At 41.7% G+C, this 12,395-nt stretch overlaps 1 protein-coding gene across 2 annotated transcripts in view; it reads right to left on the bottom strand.

Annotated features, from left to right (window-relative positions):
* Nucleotides 1-12,395, bottom strand: part of crip2 (cysteine-rich protein 2) — a 39,196-nt gene that overhangs the window by 12,886 nt on the left and 13,915 nt on the right. The window contains exons 3-4 of one of the 2 annotated variants that reach the window (XM_058614764.1): nt 11,300-11,370; nt 8,735-8,969 (exon numbers count right to left, since the gene is read on the bottom strand). In XM_058614764.1, the coding sequence (XP_058470747.1) occupies nt 8,735-8,777 (43 nt within the window). In that variant the 5' untranslated portion in view covers nt 8,778-8,969; nt 11,300-11,370. The remainder of the gene's footprint in view (nt 1-8,734; nt 8,970-11,299; nt 11,371-12,395) is intronic. The other variant, XM_058614765.1, reaches the window with a different exon arrangement.

Here is a 12,395-nt window from a genome sequence, read left to right on the forward strand (position 1 = left end):
CTCGCTGAGCATCTGACACTGGGCTCCAAAGGCAAAGAGTCAAACATGGGGGGAGCGCTATGTAGAGAAAAAACCTGGTAGAATAAAAAGGAAAAAACAAAGCAGCCTGCCTTTCCTACCCTGCATCCTCTTACTATTCAGCTCTTTGAAAAACAAACACCATTTTCCTCAACTTAAAAACAATAGCCATTCAGTCTGGCACACAGAGGCATTCGACCTCACCAGAGGAAGTAGCTTTCAGCAGGGCTATGCATTAAACAAACTCATTAGTAACCATTTGTCTTATAGATCATTACTGCATACTGGATACAATCCTGCTTTACATCTAAATATTAGAATAGCAATCATTTTAGCTCCTTATTGTGAGAATAATGTGGTGAGCAGAATTAGTAGCCTCAGGCTACATGAAGTTTCATCGACTTAGAGCTGTTTGTATCTGAGGAAGCATTAAGATATTTTTCTTTCCCAATTCTAACCCTTCATATTACATCACCATCCATCCATCCATCCATCCATCCATCATCTACCGCTTTATCCTCCACCAGAGGGTCGCGGGCGGTGCTGTGCCAATCTCAGCTGACATCGGGCGATAGGCGGGGTACACCCTGGACAGTTCGCCAGTCTATCGCAGGGCCACACACACATAGAGACAAACAACCATTCACTCACACTCAATCAATTTAGGGTGTCCAATTGACCTAATCCCCACATTGCATGTTTTTGGACTGTGGGAGGAAGCCAGAGGACCCGGAGAAAACCCACACACACACGGGGAGAACATGCAAACGCCATGCAGAAAGGCCCTTGTTCCAACCGGTGCTCGAACCCGGGTCTTCTCGCTGCAAGGCAAGAGCGCTAACCACTACACTACCGTGTGGCCCCAACCGATAATTGACACTCGTTATTAAATCATTAACTGTTAAAAAAAAGACTACATGGTTCTACTTAGAAATAATGTTCATGGGAATGGCATCATCATTAGCAAGTGTCCGCACATCAGTTGTCTTCATTACAGACCAGGGCTAACGAAGGGCTTGGGTCCCCAATGTTACTTGGTCAATCTTAAAGAGATTTTTCTGGGACACTTTTTATATCATCCTCAGCTGTAGTGATATCTCACACTCATATTGTTGTGACTGTAGGTTGGGTAGTATCATTGTTGTTGTTTTTTCTCCTTGTCTTTCTCCCTCTCTCTGGCTGGGCACGGGAGTGGCAGCTCTGGTTCACCTGTGCACAATTGTGTTACTTGGATCTGCCACTATTTAAGTGCTGCTGTTCCCTCTGTCAGTGTCAGATTGTCAGTTCACCCAGAGAGAGCCCATGTTTGTTTCCACTGTAGTAATTGTGATTCCTGTTTATCCTCTAGATCTTTTCGTGTTGTTACTTTGGGTTAGTTTTATCAGGCAGGTGCCTCGCTTTTGGTTGTACTTTTTTGCCGGTCTCCAGACCCGCTCAGCCCGGACTTTTTACATTTTTACCTGGCTGTCTGAGTTCTGCTTTTTGGGTCCCATTTTCCTGTGACGCCATGACACATTGGAAATAATCATCATGATTTTAAGTCATAAAATACCAAACATGTTTGACAAAGATGGATGATTCTACAGGCAGCTTGGCTCCATAACTCCTTATGCACCAACCAATTATCAGTGATGTTGAATTAGAGTTAAAGCAACCTGAAATTCCTGTAGTTTGGGCCCAGCATATCACGGAATGAGACATTAAAGGCCAATGCCAACACGGCAAGGCCAAAAGCAAGAAAAAAAGGATGTTTGGCCTTGTTTTTGTACACTGGCTACAGTATAAACTCTGACACAAGCTCCATTTGTGTTAGAGATAAATAATCCATCCATTCTTGACAGACTATTGAAAAATGTTCTGAGAAAAACGTATTAAAAAAAAAAGGGAGGCTAGTAGTTTTAAACGACTGTCGCTCTGTGTTAAAAGTGGGTTGACCTCATCAGTGGTGTGAACACTGAATTGATTTGTTCAGTGTCAATGTGTTCACGCTGCTTCCTGTGCCACTCATTACTGCCCGGGGTGGAGAGCCTGATGCTGAAGAGCCTGGAGGAAACATGAATTTGGATGAGCCTTTCCATGTGGCTGATGCAACACTGGGGCAAAAACTTAATTCTGGAGGTTGACTGTCGCCTCGGCCAAGGCGAGGTTTCCTCCCCAGGCTCTCTGCCTTTCTCTCCTCCCCCTCCCTCTGTGAATAAAAGAGCCCGACCTCGTGAATCCCAGTGGCTGACGTAAATGGGCTGCAGTTAACTCGCATCCTGTCTGCGATGGTCAGAGGAGCCGCAAGCAAAGCGCAAATGCACACTCCCTGCCTCATTCCCAGCTACAGGGACTTCAAACAAATCCTATGTGCATGACTGGTTTACAGAGTAGTGGACCATGTCTTCCAAAGAGGAACCAGTCCTGTTATCAGAGGAGTCTCACCTTTTAGATGAAGGCTGGAGAAATTGGATAATAAAGCCTTGAAGAAATCATATGACAGAAGCATCAAATGTTTGCTCTCCTTTGAGTAAAATCATATGACGCTTGTAAAGTGGCCTGATGAAATTAACCGAGTTTACATGAGAGCATGGTGCACTCACTGGGGTAGTTTACTTTGAGAGCGCCGAAGGAAAGTGACTTCAAAGTTAAAATTCTTTCAGATTTCAGTCCTTTCTCTATGCAGAGCTGCATCGAATTGAATCAAACAACAGCAAGGAGATGAGAAGCTTGTGCATCTGTCGACAGCGCACCCAAACAAACCATGTGTTGTGATAAAGAGAAAGATGACTGAGGAAGAACACATGGTCACTGAACTAATGAACTCTGGAGGTCACACTCTGAGGATAAGCAAGACACTCAAGGTGCTCTGTTTAGATTTGCCCTCAAAAGCCTTTGGAGTTATAATTTATCTATCACTGAATCTGCACTGCACAGGGAACTACGAAGGCTACATACACAGGGCTACACTGAAGTGAGATAAGGTTTTCCAACAGCAACAACATAGCTGAGTTATGCAATGAATCTAGCATTATTGATCAATAATTCCCTTCTTCGTAAATCTTAAAACTTAATGTCGGCACATTCTCTAGGGTCCATTTTCAGCCTTGGGATAGACTTTGACAAATCATACCGCGGTTCCTGGAGACAGAAAGAGAGAGTGCCTCCTATTGGTTATTAAGCAGCTGCATGTACACGTCCCTTTAGTTGAAAGGTCACTTTTCCAGGCATTGGCAACAACTGCCTACGCTGCAACGCAAACCTAAAACAGGACGACATCTAAAGTCGCAATAACCAGAGTTTGGCGTTTCACTCAATGTCCAGACTTCCGTGCAAGTTTAAAAGCAGCTTATAAGACGATAGTGTTAAACAATGTCGAAACTCAGTATTTACTTACCGAAATAATTATCGGTAATGAATGTTATTTTTTTGCTTACCTGTAAATCCTGCCATTGTTAAACTTTTTAGTGTTAATGGTTTGGATTACCTGTACACAACCAGCTTTGTTCTTCTGTGCTGTTATGTAAGAGGTCGTACCATGGGAAGGTGGAATGGTTTCACCTGTGTTGGGGGGGGGGGGGGGGGGCAGCCTTAGAAATTTCAGCACCAGGTTTTATCTCCATTAGGAGGAGATCATATTTGTGCCTCAAAAGGGCAGAGAAAAAGGACCCTCATTGATGGTGCACAGTAGCTGGCAGGTTATACAATAAGACTGAACAGGAGGCAACGGCTCAAGAAATGATGTTACATAACTGAAGAGGCACATTCACAGAGCCCACTGGGCAGCCAAGTGGAAAACAGGGTACTCAGAGGGAAAAAAGGGTTATTGTGTGGATGTTTGGGGTAGAAGTGGGATACAGAAAAGGAGGTGTGTGGGAAACCAGCGCACCGCTCTGTAACATCAAGCCCAGAGGATGACGATATTCTGCCTCGCTGGAAGCACAAATGTGCGAGGAGACAGATGGAGCCTTGTTTGAATAGGGATGTCGTTTCTCATTATAATGCATGAGGCACTTTGAGAGTCTCAGTTTAAAGCCACCTCAGTTCATTTACCCCCAGTCCATGTAGATAAAAAAAAAACGGGAATAGGAATTCACAGCCTGGGGCAACACCAATAGACAAGCCAGAGTCAAAGGAATCAGTGAATGAAAGTTCTGGTTTATTCACTTAGCTGCACGGACGATGTATGGCTGTCATACACAAGAATCCTACTGTGTTGTGTTGTGTTATATATGGACTCACATGCTACCAGTGCAGGGTCACATGTCAGCCAATAGTGTCTTGAGGATCCTAACATCAGTGTGTGTGTGTGAGCATCCTCAGACCAGTTGGCCACAAAAGGAATGGGTATCATTGGGAATTTATCGATCCCATTACTGATATTGATACCAATACATTGGTGTGTAGAACTGTGAGGAAGTGTGTACTCCTGAATATCGCTATAACTAATGATTATTTCCGTAATCGATTAATCAGTTGATTAATTGCTCAATTGCATGGTCCATAAAATGTTCCCCCAAACTCAAATTGATGTTCTCAAATGTTGTTTTGTCCACAAACCAAATCAAATAAAAATCAGAGAGCTTGTTTGAATTATTAAAAACAAACATACACGCAGAACTGATGAATTTAATTATCAATTAATAATTGATTCATCTTTGCAGCCCTTATCAAATGTACCAATCTGTAGTGAACTTCACCCTTAATCAACTGAAATCGACACCTTTGTCACTCTTAGAAGCGGGCGAACTACGCTAGCATTTTCCGGTTCGCAACTGTTCTAAAGAAATATTTGTTTTGTCCCTGTCCAACAAGGGATGAGTGACAAATTAATATTGGTTCTGGACACCAATCCCCGGGCCACAGCGTATACTAGGGGTGGGTCAAAATATTGTTTTGGTGATATATCGTCGTCCTTCCTTATGCAATGCGATAATAAAAACACCGGGGGCAAATATCAACATTTTTCAACAAATTAAGGTGCTCTAAAGTAAAGAGTTACTGCCAGTTTCACCCATGTTGTGAATAAATAGAGAAATCCTGCACTTTTCACAATTAGACAGATATCATGCCATAATCGCTATGACTGTCTTGCAATATACTGATTTTCACAGAATCGTTGTATCGTGATATTATTGGTATCATGTACCATGGTACCCTGTGATTCCCACCCCTAGTGTATATGCTGGAAATGTTGACTCACCTCTACAATTAAGATGCTCACAACACTAAGTAGAATCAAGCTTCTGCAAATAAAAATTTCACACACTTCAAAGTCACTGAGAATGCCAGCAACTGTCAACATTTGAAATTAAAGCGTCACCACTATAAAACCGCCGCCCGTTAAAAGCAACAGACGGAAAGTAATAAAATCAAAAGAATTTCCATCCCAGACTGGGGCTCACTGCTACCATGAGTAAAGAAGAGGAGAGTCAAGTGTTGGAGGCTTTGCCTGAAAAACCAAATTTTTGGCCAACACCAGCTGGAGGACCAGGTGGGTAACTGCAGGGTGGGCCAATCGCCCGCTCTATATAGCACACCACAAACCACCAACACAAAAAAAGGGGGAAAATGTAAGGAAAACGACAGGAAATGCACAATCTTCTCTATCAATAACACGTGTCCTGGTGCGGTTTTTGACTGAATTTACACATCAGCTCTGGTGTCTCTGGAGAGTGAAGCGGCTGAGAGGAGGATGCATGTAGGTGGAGCCGCTGAGCTCATTCTGTAATATCTGACATTCATCACTGACATCAGGCTGTGGGCAGAAGCACAGGCTGGATTGTTGTTTCCTCCCTCCATTCCGTTCCCTGACCTCTCCCATGTTTTTAATCATGTCTTCCCGCTGTCTTTGCAATGACTTAAACTTTTATGTTAGTCAATAACACGCGTCTTTGCCTTCTACCTCCTCCCAGATTTGGCGTAGGAAACCAATTCCAGCCATGCTGCCTTCCAGTAGCAGCTCCTCATCATCCTCAACTTAGCTCCGGGTGCTCTCCACCCAACAAGACACACCCCAACCAAAAATAACTCCACTGGACTGAATTTTGGTGCATTACATAAAAATAAAAAACGTACACTACACAGAAGCTGTGACTCACACTCTGCTGTGAATTAAAGCTGCAGCACACATGAACAATCTGTGTTGATGGGGGAAATATTCTTATTTGTACAGATATTGTTTCATGATGAGCAGCAGCTGTAACTCCTGTTGTTACGTAAGAGGACTTCCATCCACTCGCATTGTTCATTTTGACCCGCGTGACAGCTCTGATGTGTGCTGTGAAGTGAAGAAAAGAGTCGAGTTAAGCTCTCTTCTCTTCTTTTCCCCATGTGGCCAAACATAAACAAAGGATTAGTCAAGGTCCACAGCAACGTATATTTGTGTTTATCATTATTATTATTATCACAATATAAGCTTCTTAATCTTGTTGGTGCGCACTTCTTTCACTGTCAACGACAGTGAGGCACTATATTGGTGCGATTCAAGGCTCTTTGCCCAAGTGGGTGTTTTTATTTTCCCCACCTTGGTGCACAGAGCCATGGAAAAGATGCCTTTTAACAGGTTTTCAACCCACTGACGCAGCATGATGTGTTGCTGTGTGAGTGGGAAATCTCAAGCATATGGCGTTTCAGCACTCTTGGCAGAGGCTCCCATCAGCAACCGTCAAAAGCCATTTGCCAGGCTTTGGGTGTTTATTTACCAAACACTACAAATCAAAAGTGGTACAAATCAGATTAAAAACAAGATAGGAATAGGTGTTTTTTTTTTCCTTCACCAATTTGACAAGAAACTGTTTTAAACAGTTGCTCAAACTGCTTTTGTTGACACTGACTCTCTGCTGGGTTCTCCTAAAGTTTGACAGCTCTTTCCCTAAAATAAAGTCTTATCCTTAAAATGCTCGTGAGAACATAATTTGGGTATTGCCGAAAAAACAGCAATATTGAGACAACAATAAGGCAACATTTTGACTTGAAAAGTTCCCATCCAAAAACACGCAGATTTGGCAAATAAGACAAATTGGACAATCTAAAATTACTGTCGTGTGGGTGTGAGAGTGGACGGTTGTTTGTCTCTATGTGTCCCTGTGATGGACTGGCGACCTGTCCAGAGTGTCCCCCACCTTTCACCCTATGTCAGCCGGGATTGGCACCAGCGACCCTCATGTGGAAGATAAAGCGAAGGAGGTGATGAGCGAGTGAGAAAAGTTCCTGTCATGATTATCCTGACCAATATAACTAATGTGACCCTAAAAAAGTACTTTAGAGTCTGGAAATTTCACGGCATTGTCATGAGCGGAAAGATGAAGTCTCCCCCTTGTGGCGTATACTGTAAATCACCAGGACTGTATGTGAGCGAGCTTTACAGCATTTTCAATTCACTCAATCAGTCACGACTATTGCAGTTCTGGAAATTCACCACAATCTACTAATTGTGAGTGCTTTGTTTTAAGATGCTACACAATATAATTATTATTAGGGCTGCACGATTTTGAATAAATATAGAATTAGCGATTCTTTTGACAGGAATTGCTATTGCAATATGATTCACGATATCGGAGGAAATGGACATTTTTACATCACTATTCTCCTTTTCATTCGAAAAACACATTTTAAGTGATTACTGTGTGATATTGGTGCCGATCTGTGAGAAACAAAGATGTTCTCTTAAGTATGTAGAATAAGATATGTACAGATCAAGACAGTAATTAATCTAAAATGATATTTTGTCACACATTTAGGCTTTAACAGATATTGCGCTTCCTGCGATTTGAAAATTGCAGTAGTCCAATTTTTGGTTCTAGACATTCTGGGAACGTTACTTTTTGGTTCCAGGAATGTTCCCTCAAGGTTCCCCACGAGGTTCTCCTGTGGTTTTCCTAACGTTCCCTTAATGCTAGTTTTTGGTTGCACATTTGGTTTGCAGAACGTCCACAGAAGAACATTTCAGTTTTTGGTTCCCTCAACGTTTAAGGAACATTAGTCTCCTATCTAACCCTGAGGAAACGTTCTTTAAAAGTTAGTTTTAGGTTTGGTTGTAACTAACCTTAGGAGGACCTCAGGGGAACGTTCTTTGAATGTTGTGTGTTAGTAGGGAGGCCATATTGCGATTTTAATCAAATTTTGATTAATTGTTCAGCCCTAATTATAACATTATAAATGTTGTCCTATCCCCTGCCACAACACTATATTAATATTTTTAATTAAATTAAATTAATCTTTAATTATCAGGGACAATAGTGGACATCAAGTACATCTGATGTACTGCACATAGAGTATAGCAATTTGCTAGTTTGCAACTCCTGTCCCTGTCTGGGCTTCTCAGAAAATTTGAGTATCACAGTAAAACAGTAAAAATGACAATAATATAAGACAGTATAAACGACCTATTTCTTATCTACCTAATACTATGTAAAAATGCACACACACACTCATACACAGCATAACAGTCTACTACGTAAAACCAAAATGTGACATTTTTATAACTCAACATAGTAAACAATGGAAATGTGCAGGTGTACACATATTTCAATGAATGGACATTAATAGATTTTTACCAAACTAGAAGCCCTATTTGATTACCTTTTTAAAAACGTTAAATTTTAACTACTACAGCGTCACAAATAACGTAAAACATAAAGATGTGCCTTAAATGATCGATCCCCATCAGGAGCACAATTCACCATCTTGAACCCCCCCCCAAAAAAATAAAGTCTCTTAAACGGACACCACTCACCGAAGTACACGGTCTTGTCACACTTGGGACACTTTGAAGCCATGTCGTGGTGTTATTAGACGCGTGGAGTGAAAGTGGTGTGTGTGGCGTTTGTCCTCTGTCTGTTTGTCTCTGTCCTCTCTTCGTGTCCCTCTCACAGCAAGTGTCCCGCTCTCTGCTGCTGCTGCACTCAACGGCTGCTCGTTAGCATAGCCACGCCCCCTTACAACCGCGCCTCCCGTGTTTAGTTCAAGTGCTGTGGGAAAAAAACAGAAGCGGTTGTTAACCTATCTATCTATCTATCTATCTATCTATGTATATGTCTGTCTGTCTGTCTGTCCATTCATTTTGACAGGGACATTTAAAGTATATCCAGTGTCCAATGCATACTGTACGTTTCCTGAGGAAATCCAAACATATCAGTTTTATTTTATTTAATGTAATTATTTTTATTTTGTTTTACTATTGTTATTTTCATAATGTATATCTTATATAACCAATTCTCAAATGTTAATTAATGATTGTTTTAATGATAGAATGATTAATGACGAATACCCAGAGAGCTTGTTATTAATTATTGAGAAAAAAATCTCAGTATCAAAATATCTCAATAATTCAGTAATCGAATAATGGTTGCAGCCCTGCATGTGATTCAGAATTGCAGGGTGTGTGATTCACACTTGAAACACAAGTTGTCAACTTGACAAGTGTACTGGCCAAACTAGTTTATTGTAAATAAAACCCCACCCATAATAGAAAAAATAATAGTAAAAACAAACTGCTCACCAACAGTATTTGCTAAATGTAATTTTTACTGTGCATGTGACGGGAACAACCACAAGTGTCATAAATACCTTTAAGGAAGTTCTGTGTGCAAAATACAGTATAAGCTGGTTTTGCTGCTTTCAATGAGCACACAGGCTCCTCCCAGAATAAACATTATACTTTCCCTCTCATTATTTCCTTCTATTTCGTTGCTTTCTTCAGAGTTGTAAGTCTTTCATGTAGCATTGAAGGCAGCATCTCTTCTCTGAGCTGCCTGTGGATTTTCACAGTCAGCTCAGGACAGGCGGGAACGGCTTGTGGGCAAATGACTGGGCTGTCCACACACACACACACACAGGGGCACAAGCGCTCCCATTTCCCTGTCTCCCCTTTTCCACAGGAGGAGTAGGCAGTGTTCGGTTGAATCACAATGCAGCCTTTCAGAGTGAGCGACTCGTAGGAATTTGTTAGGCCAAGGAAGAGGCTGAAACGTGGCTCGGCTGGATCAGCTTTCTCCTTGCGAGCAGGGGAACTGGTTCCATGACAAATTAGACCCGATGTGGACCGAGCAGAAAAGCAGCTTCTGTGTTTGAGTGTAGTTGTTACATTCACTTATGGTGACTAATTAAAAGGCCCATTGACTGGACATTATCAGTCTTAAGTTGGGAGTGAGTGAGTTCATCTCTTTCACACATCAGTGCTGTCTGCTCTGTTTGCCTGATGGTGACACAGAGCAGGTCCTGCTCCAGGAACACACTCTCTGATATCCCCCCCCCACACACACACACATCTGCGTCTCAGCTGATTAGCACTCGTCAGCGCGCCTGTAATCGGTTCCTCCTTATCTGTGAGTGCATTGTTTTAAAAAGGACCCAGTCTCAGCGGTCGGCTGCAGATTCAACAGAATAACTGTACACTGGGCAGATTCTGTGGAACTGCTTCCTCAATGTAATGAAAGTTGGGTTTTTTTTACGCTACATGGTAAAAAAAAAAGCAGGGTTTACTTTCTATTCACTTAACAGATTAACTTTTCCCAAACTATTGGACTTTTTCACTTGACCGGCCCCCGTCCCCGGCCCCCGATTTCAGGCCTCTGAACAAAAGTAGTGGTACACCTGACCATTACACCAACAGGGACTGTAATGATGTATTTAAATACATACACACATACAATATTTATGGATAGTATATTCAAATTCTGCTCGCAGGGGTCTCAAGCTCAAATAACCTGGTGGCTGATGAGCATCTAGTCAGGTCGTGATGAAAGTATCTGCATAGTCGGGGGGGGTGGAGCTTTAAATCATGTCCCAATATTTAATCATGATATGCGATAACAATATTCATGAGCACATTCACAGAATTTCTCTTTATGTAACTAAATTTATTTATGACGCAAAATGAAACGGATTCAAAAACGAACCAAATATCATGCAATGTGAATAATTGCAACTTAAATTTTTGCCCAGACAACAAAACAATTGGTCAAAAAAGTAAAATGTCATCTTATTTATAATGAAACTTGCATTGTTGTTTGCCTCCGCTGTAATAATCCTGCGTGGTAGACGAAATGGGAGCAAATTAATACAATACAGCCCCGCGCCACACGATAGGGTACACATTTTTTAAATTAATCAGGTAATGCAAACCCTACATTTTATGAAAAAGAAGAACCTCGGGCTTTATTGGACCCTTGCTTGGTTGGTAATCGAGTTTTAGATACAGCGGACAAAGACGTGTTTCACAGAGACACAGTGGAGTCTTCCTGCATCAGCGGTCATTGTGCGTGCGCTTCACAGAGGACACGAGTTCATTACCGCTCACCTCCAGTTGCTTTGCTGTGGTTGCAGGTTTATTGCCAGTTCAGCTGCGGCGCACAATCACACTCCAGTCTGCTGAGAGAGAGAGAGAGAGAGCAGAGGAGGTCAAACATATAACAGAGCAAGATGAAGACAAAGAGGAAGGAGATTGAAACTAGAGAGTGAAAGCTGCTGCTGCTGCTGCTCACGGAATACGAATGACAAAGATGCAAAGAAGAGTAAACTAATCCCACTTTCTGTCGCATAAAACATTTATGCAAACAGTAAACACGTTGAAAAATGCATATAAAGCATAAGTGTACTCATGTTATGGTTTGATTATATGAAGCAACAGTGAATAAGATGCCTCTGACAGGTAGGACAGTGTGATTTGGTGAAGAAATCTCAGGAAGACTCAAGTGGACATAACCAGGTCACTACTTTTACTTTTATCTTGTTTCTGATCGTGTGTTTTGGTTCAGACCTGAAATGTGTCTCCGTCAGATCGAGCATCCAAACCCCACGAGGGAAGACAAAAATAGATAGAGTAGGGGTGGAGGAAGAATTGAGAGACGGGTGAGGTCGTCCTCTGGGCTCTAAAAGCATGCTAGTGCTTTACTTTTACAGACTTCGGCTAAGTCAAACACAGATGGTGAAAAACTACACGGCACATTGTAATAGTTTCTTTGGCAAAGAGAGTTGTTTAAGAGACACCTCGCTTTAATTTTACACATAGAGATCAGTTTACTTTGGTTCGGAGGACTCTAAAGTCTGATGGAATGTTTCGGGGTCAGCTTTACTTCAGAAACCCTGTGGAGTTCGGTATGTGCAGTAACGGTCCCAGGATAGATGCTATTAAGATAAAGCATTGTGGGAATTGTAGTCTTTGGAACATGGCCCAATCTAGGGACAGGAAATCTTAAACGTCTCTTAAATTAATACCATAGTTAAGAGCTACATTACACTTACACTATCTAAATATCTGAAAGAGTTGATCGTTCAAAGTCTCCTGATTTTCCTGAAACAACATAATGCTAGCCAATTCAGTTTTTTTAATAAATACATATGGCACTTTCCTTATTGTAAATATGGTCATGTATTGCATTTTGAAAATGATGTTG

This window comes from Solea solea, chromosome 18 (assembly GCF_958295425.1).
Source record: "Solea solea chromosome 18, fSolSol10.1, whole genome shotgun sequence".
NCBI lineage: Eukaryota > Metazoa > Chordata > Actinopteri > Pleuronectiformes > Soleidae > Solea > Solea solea.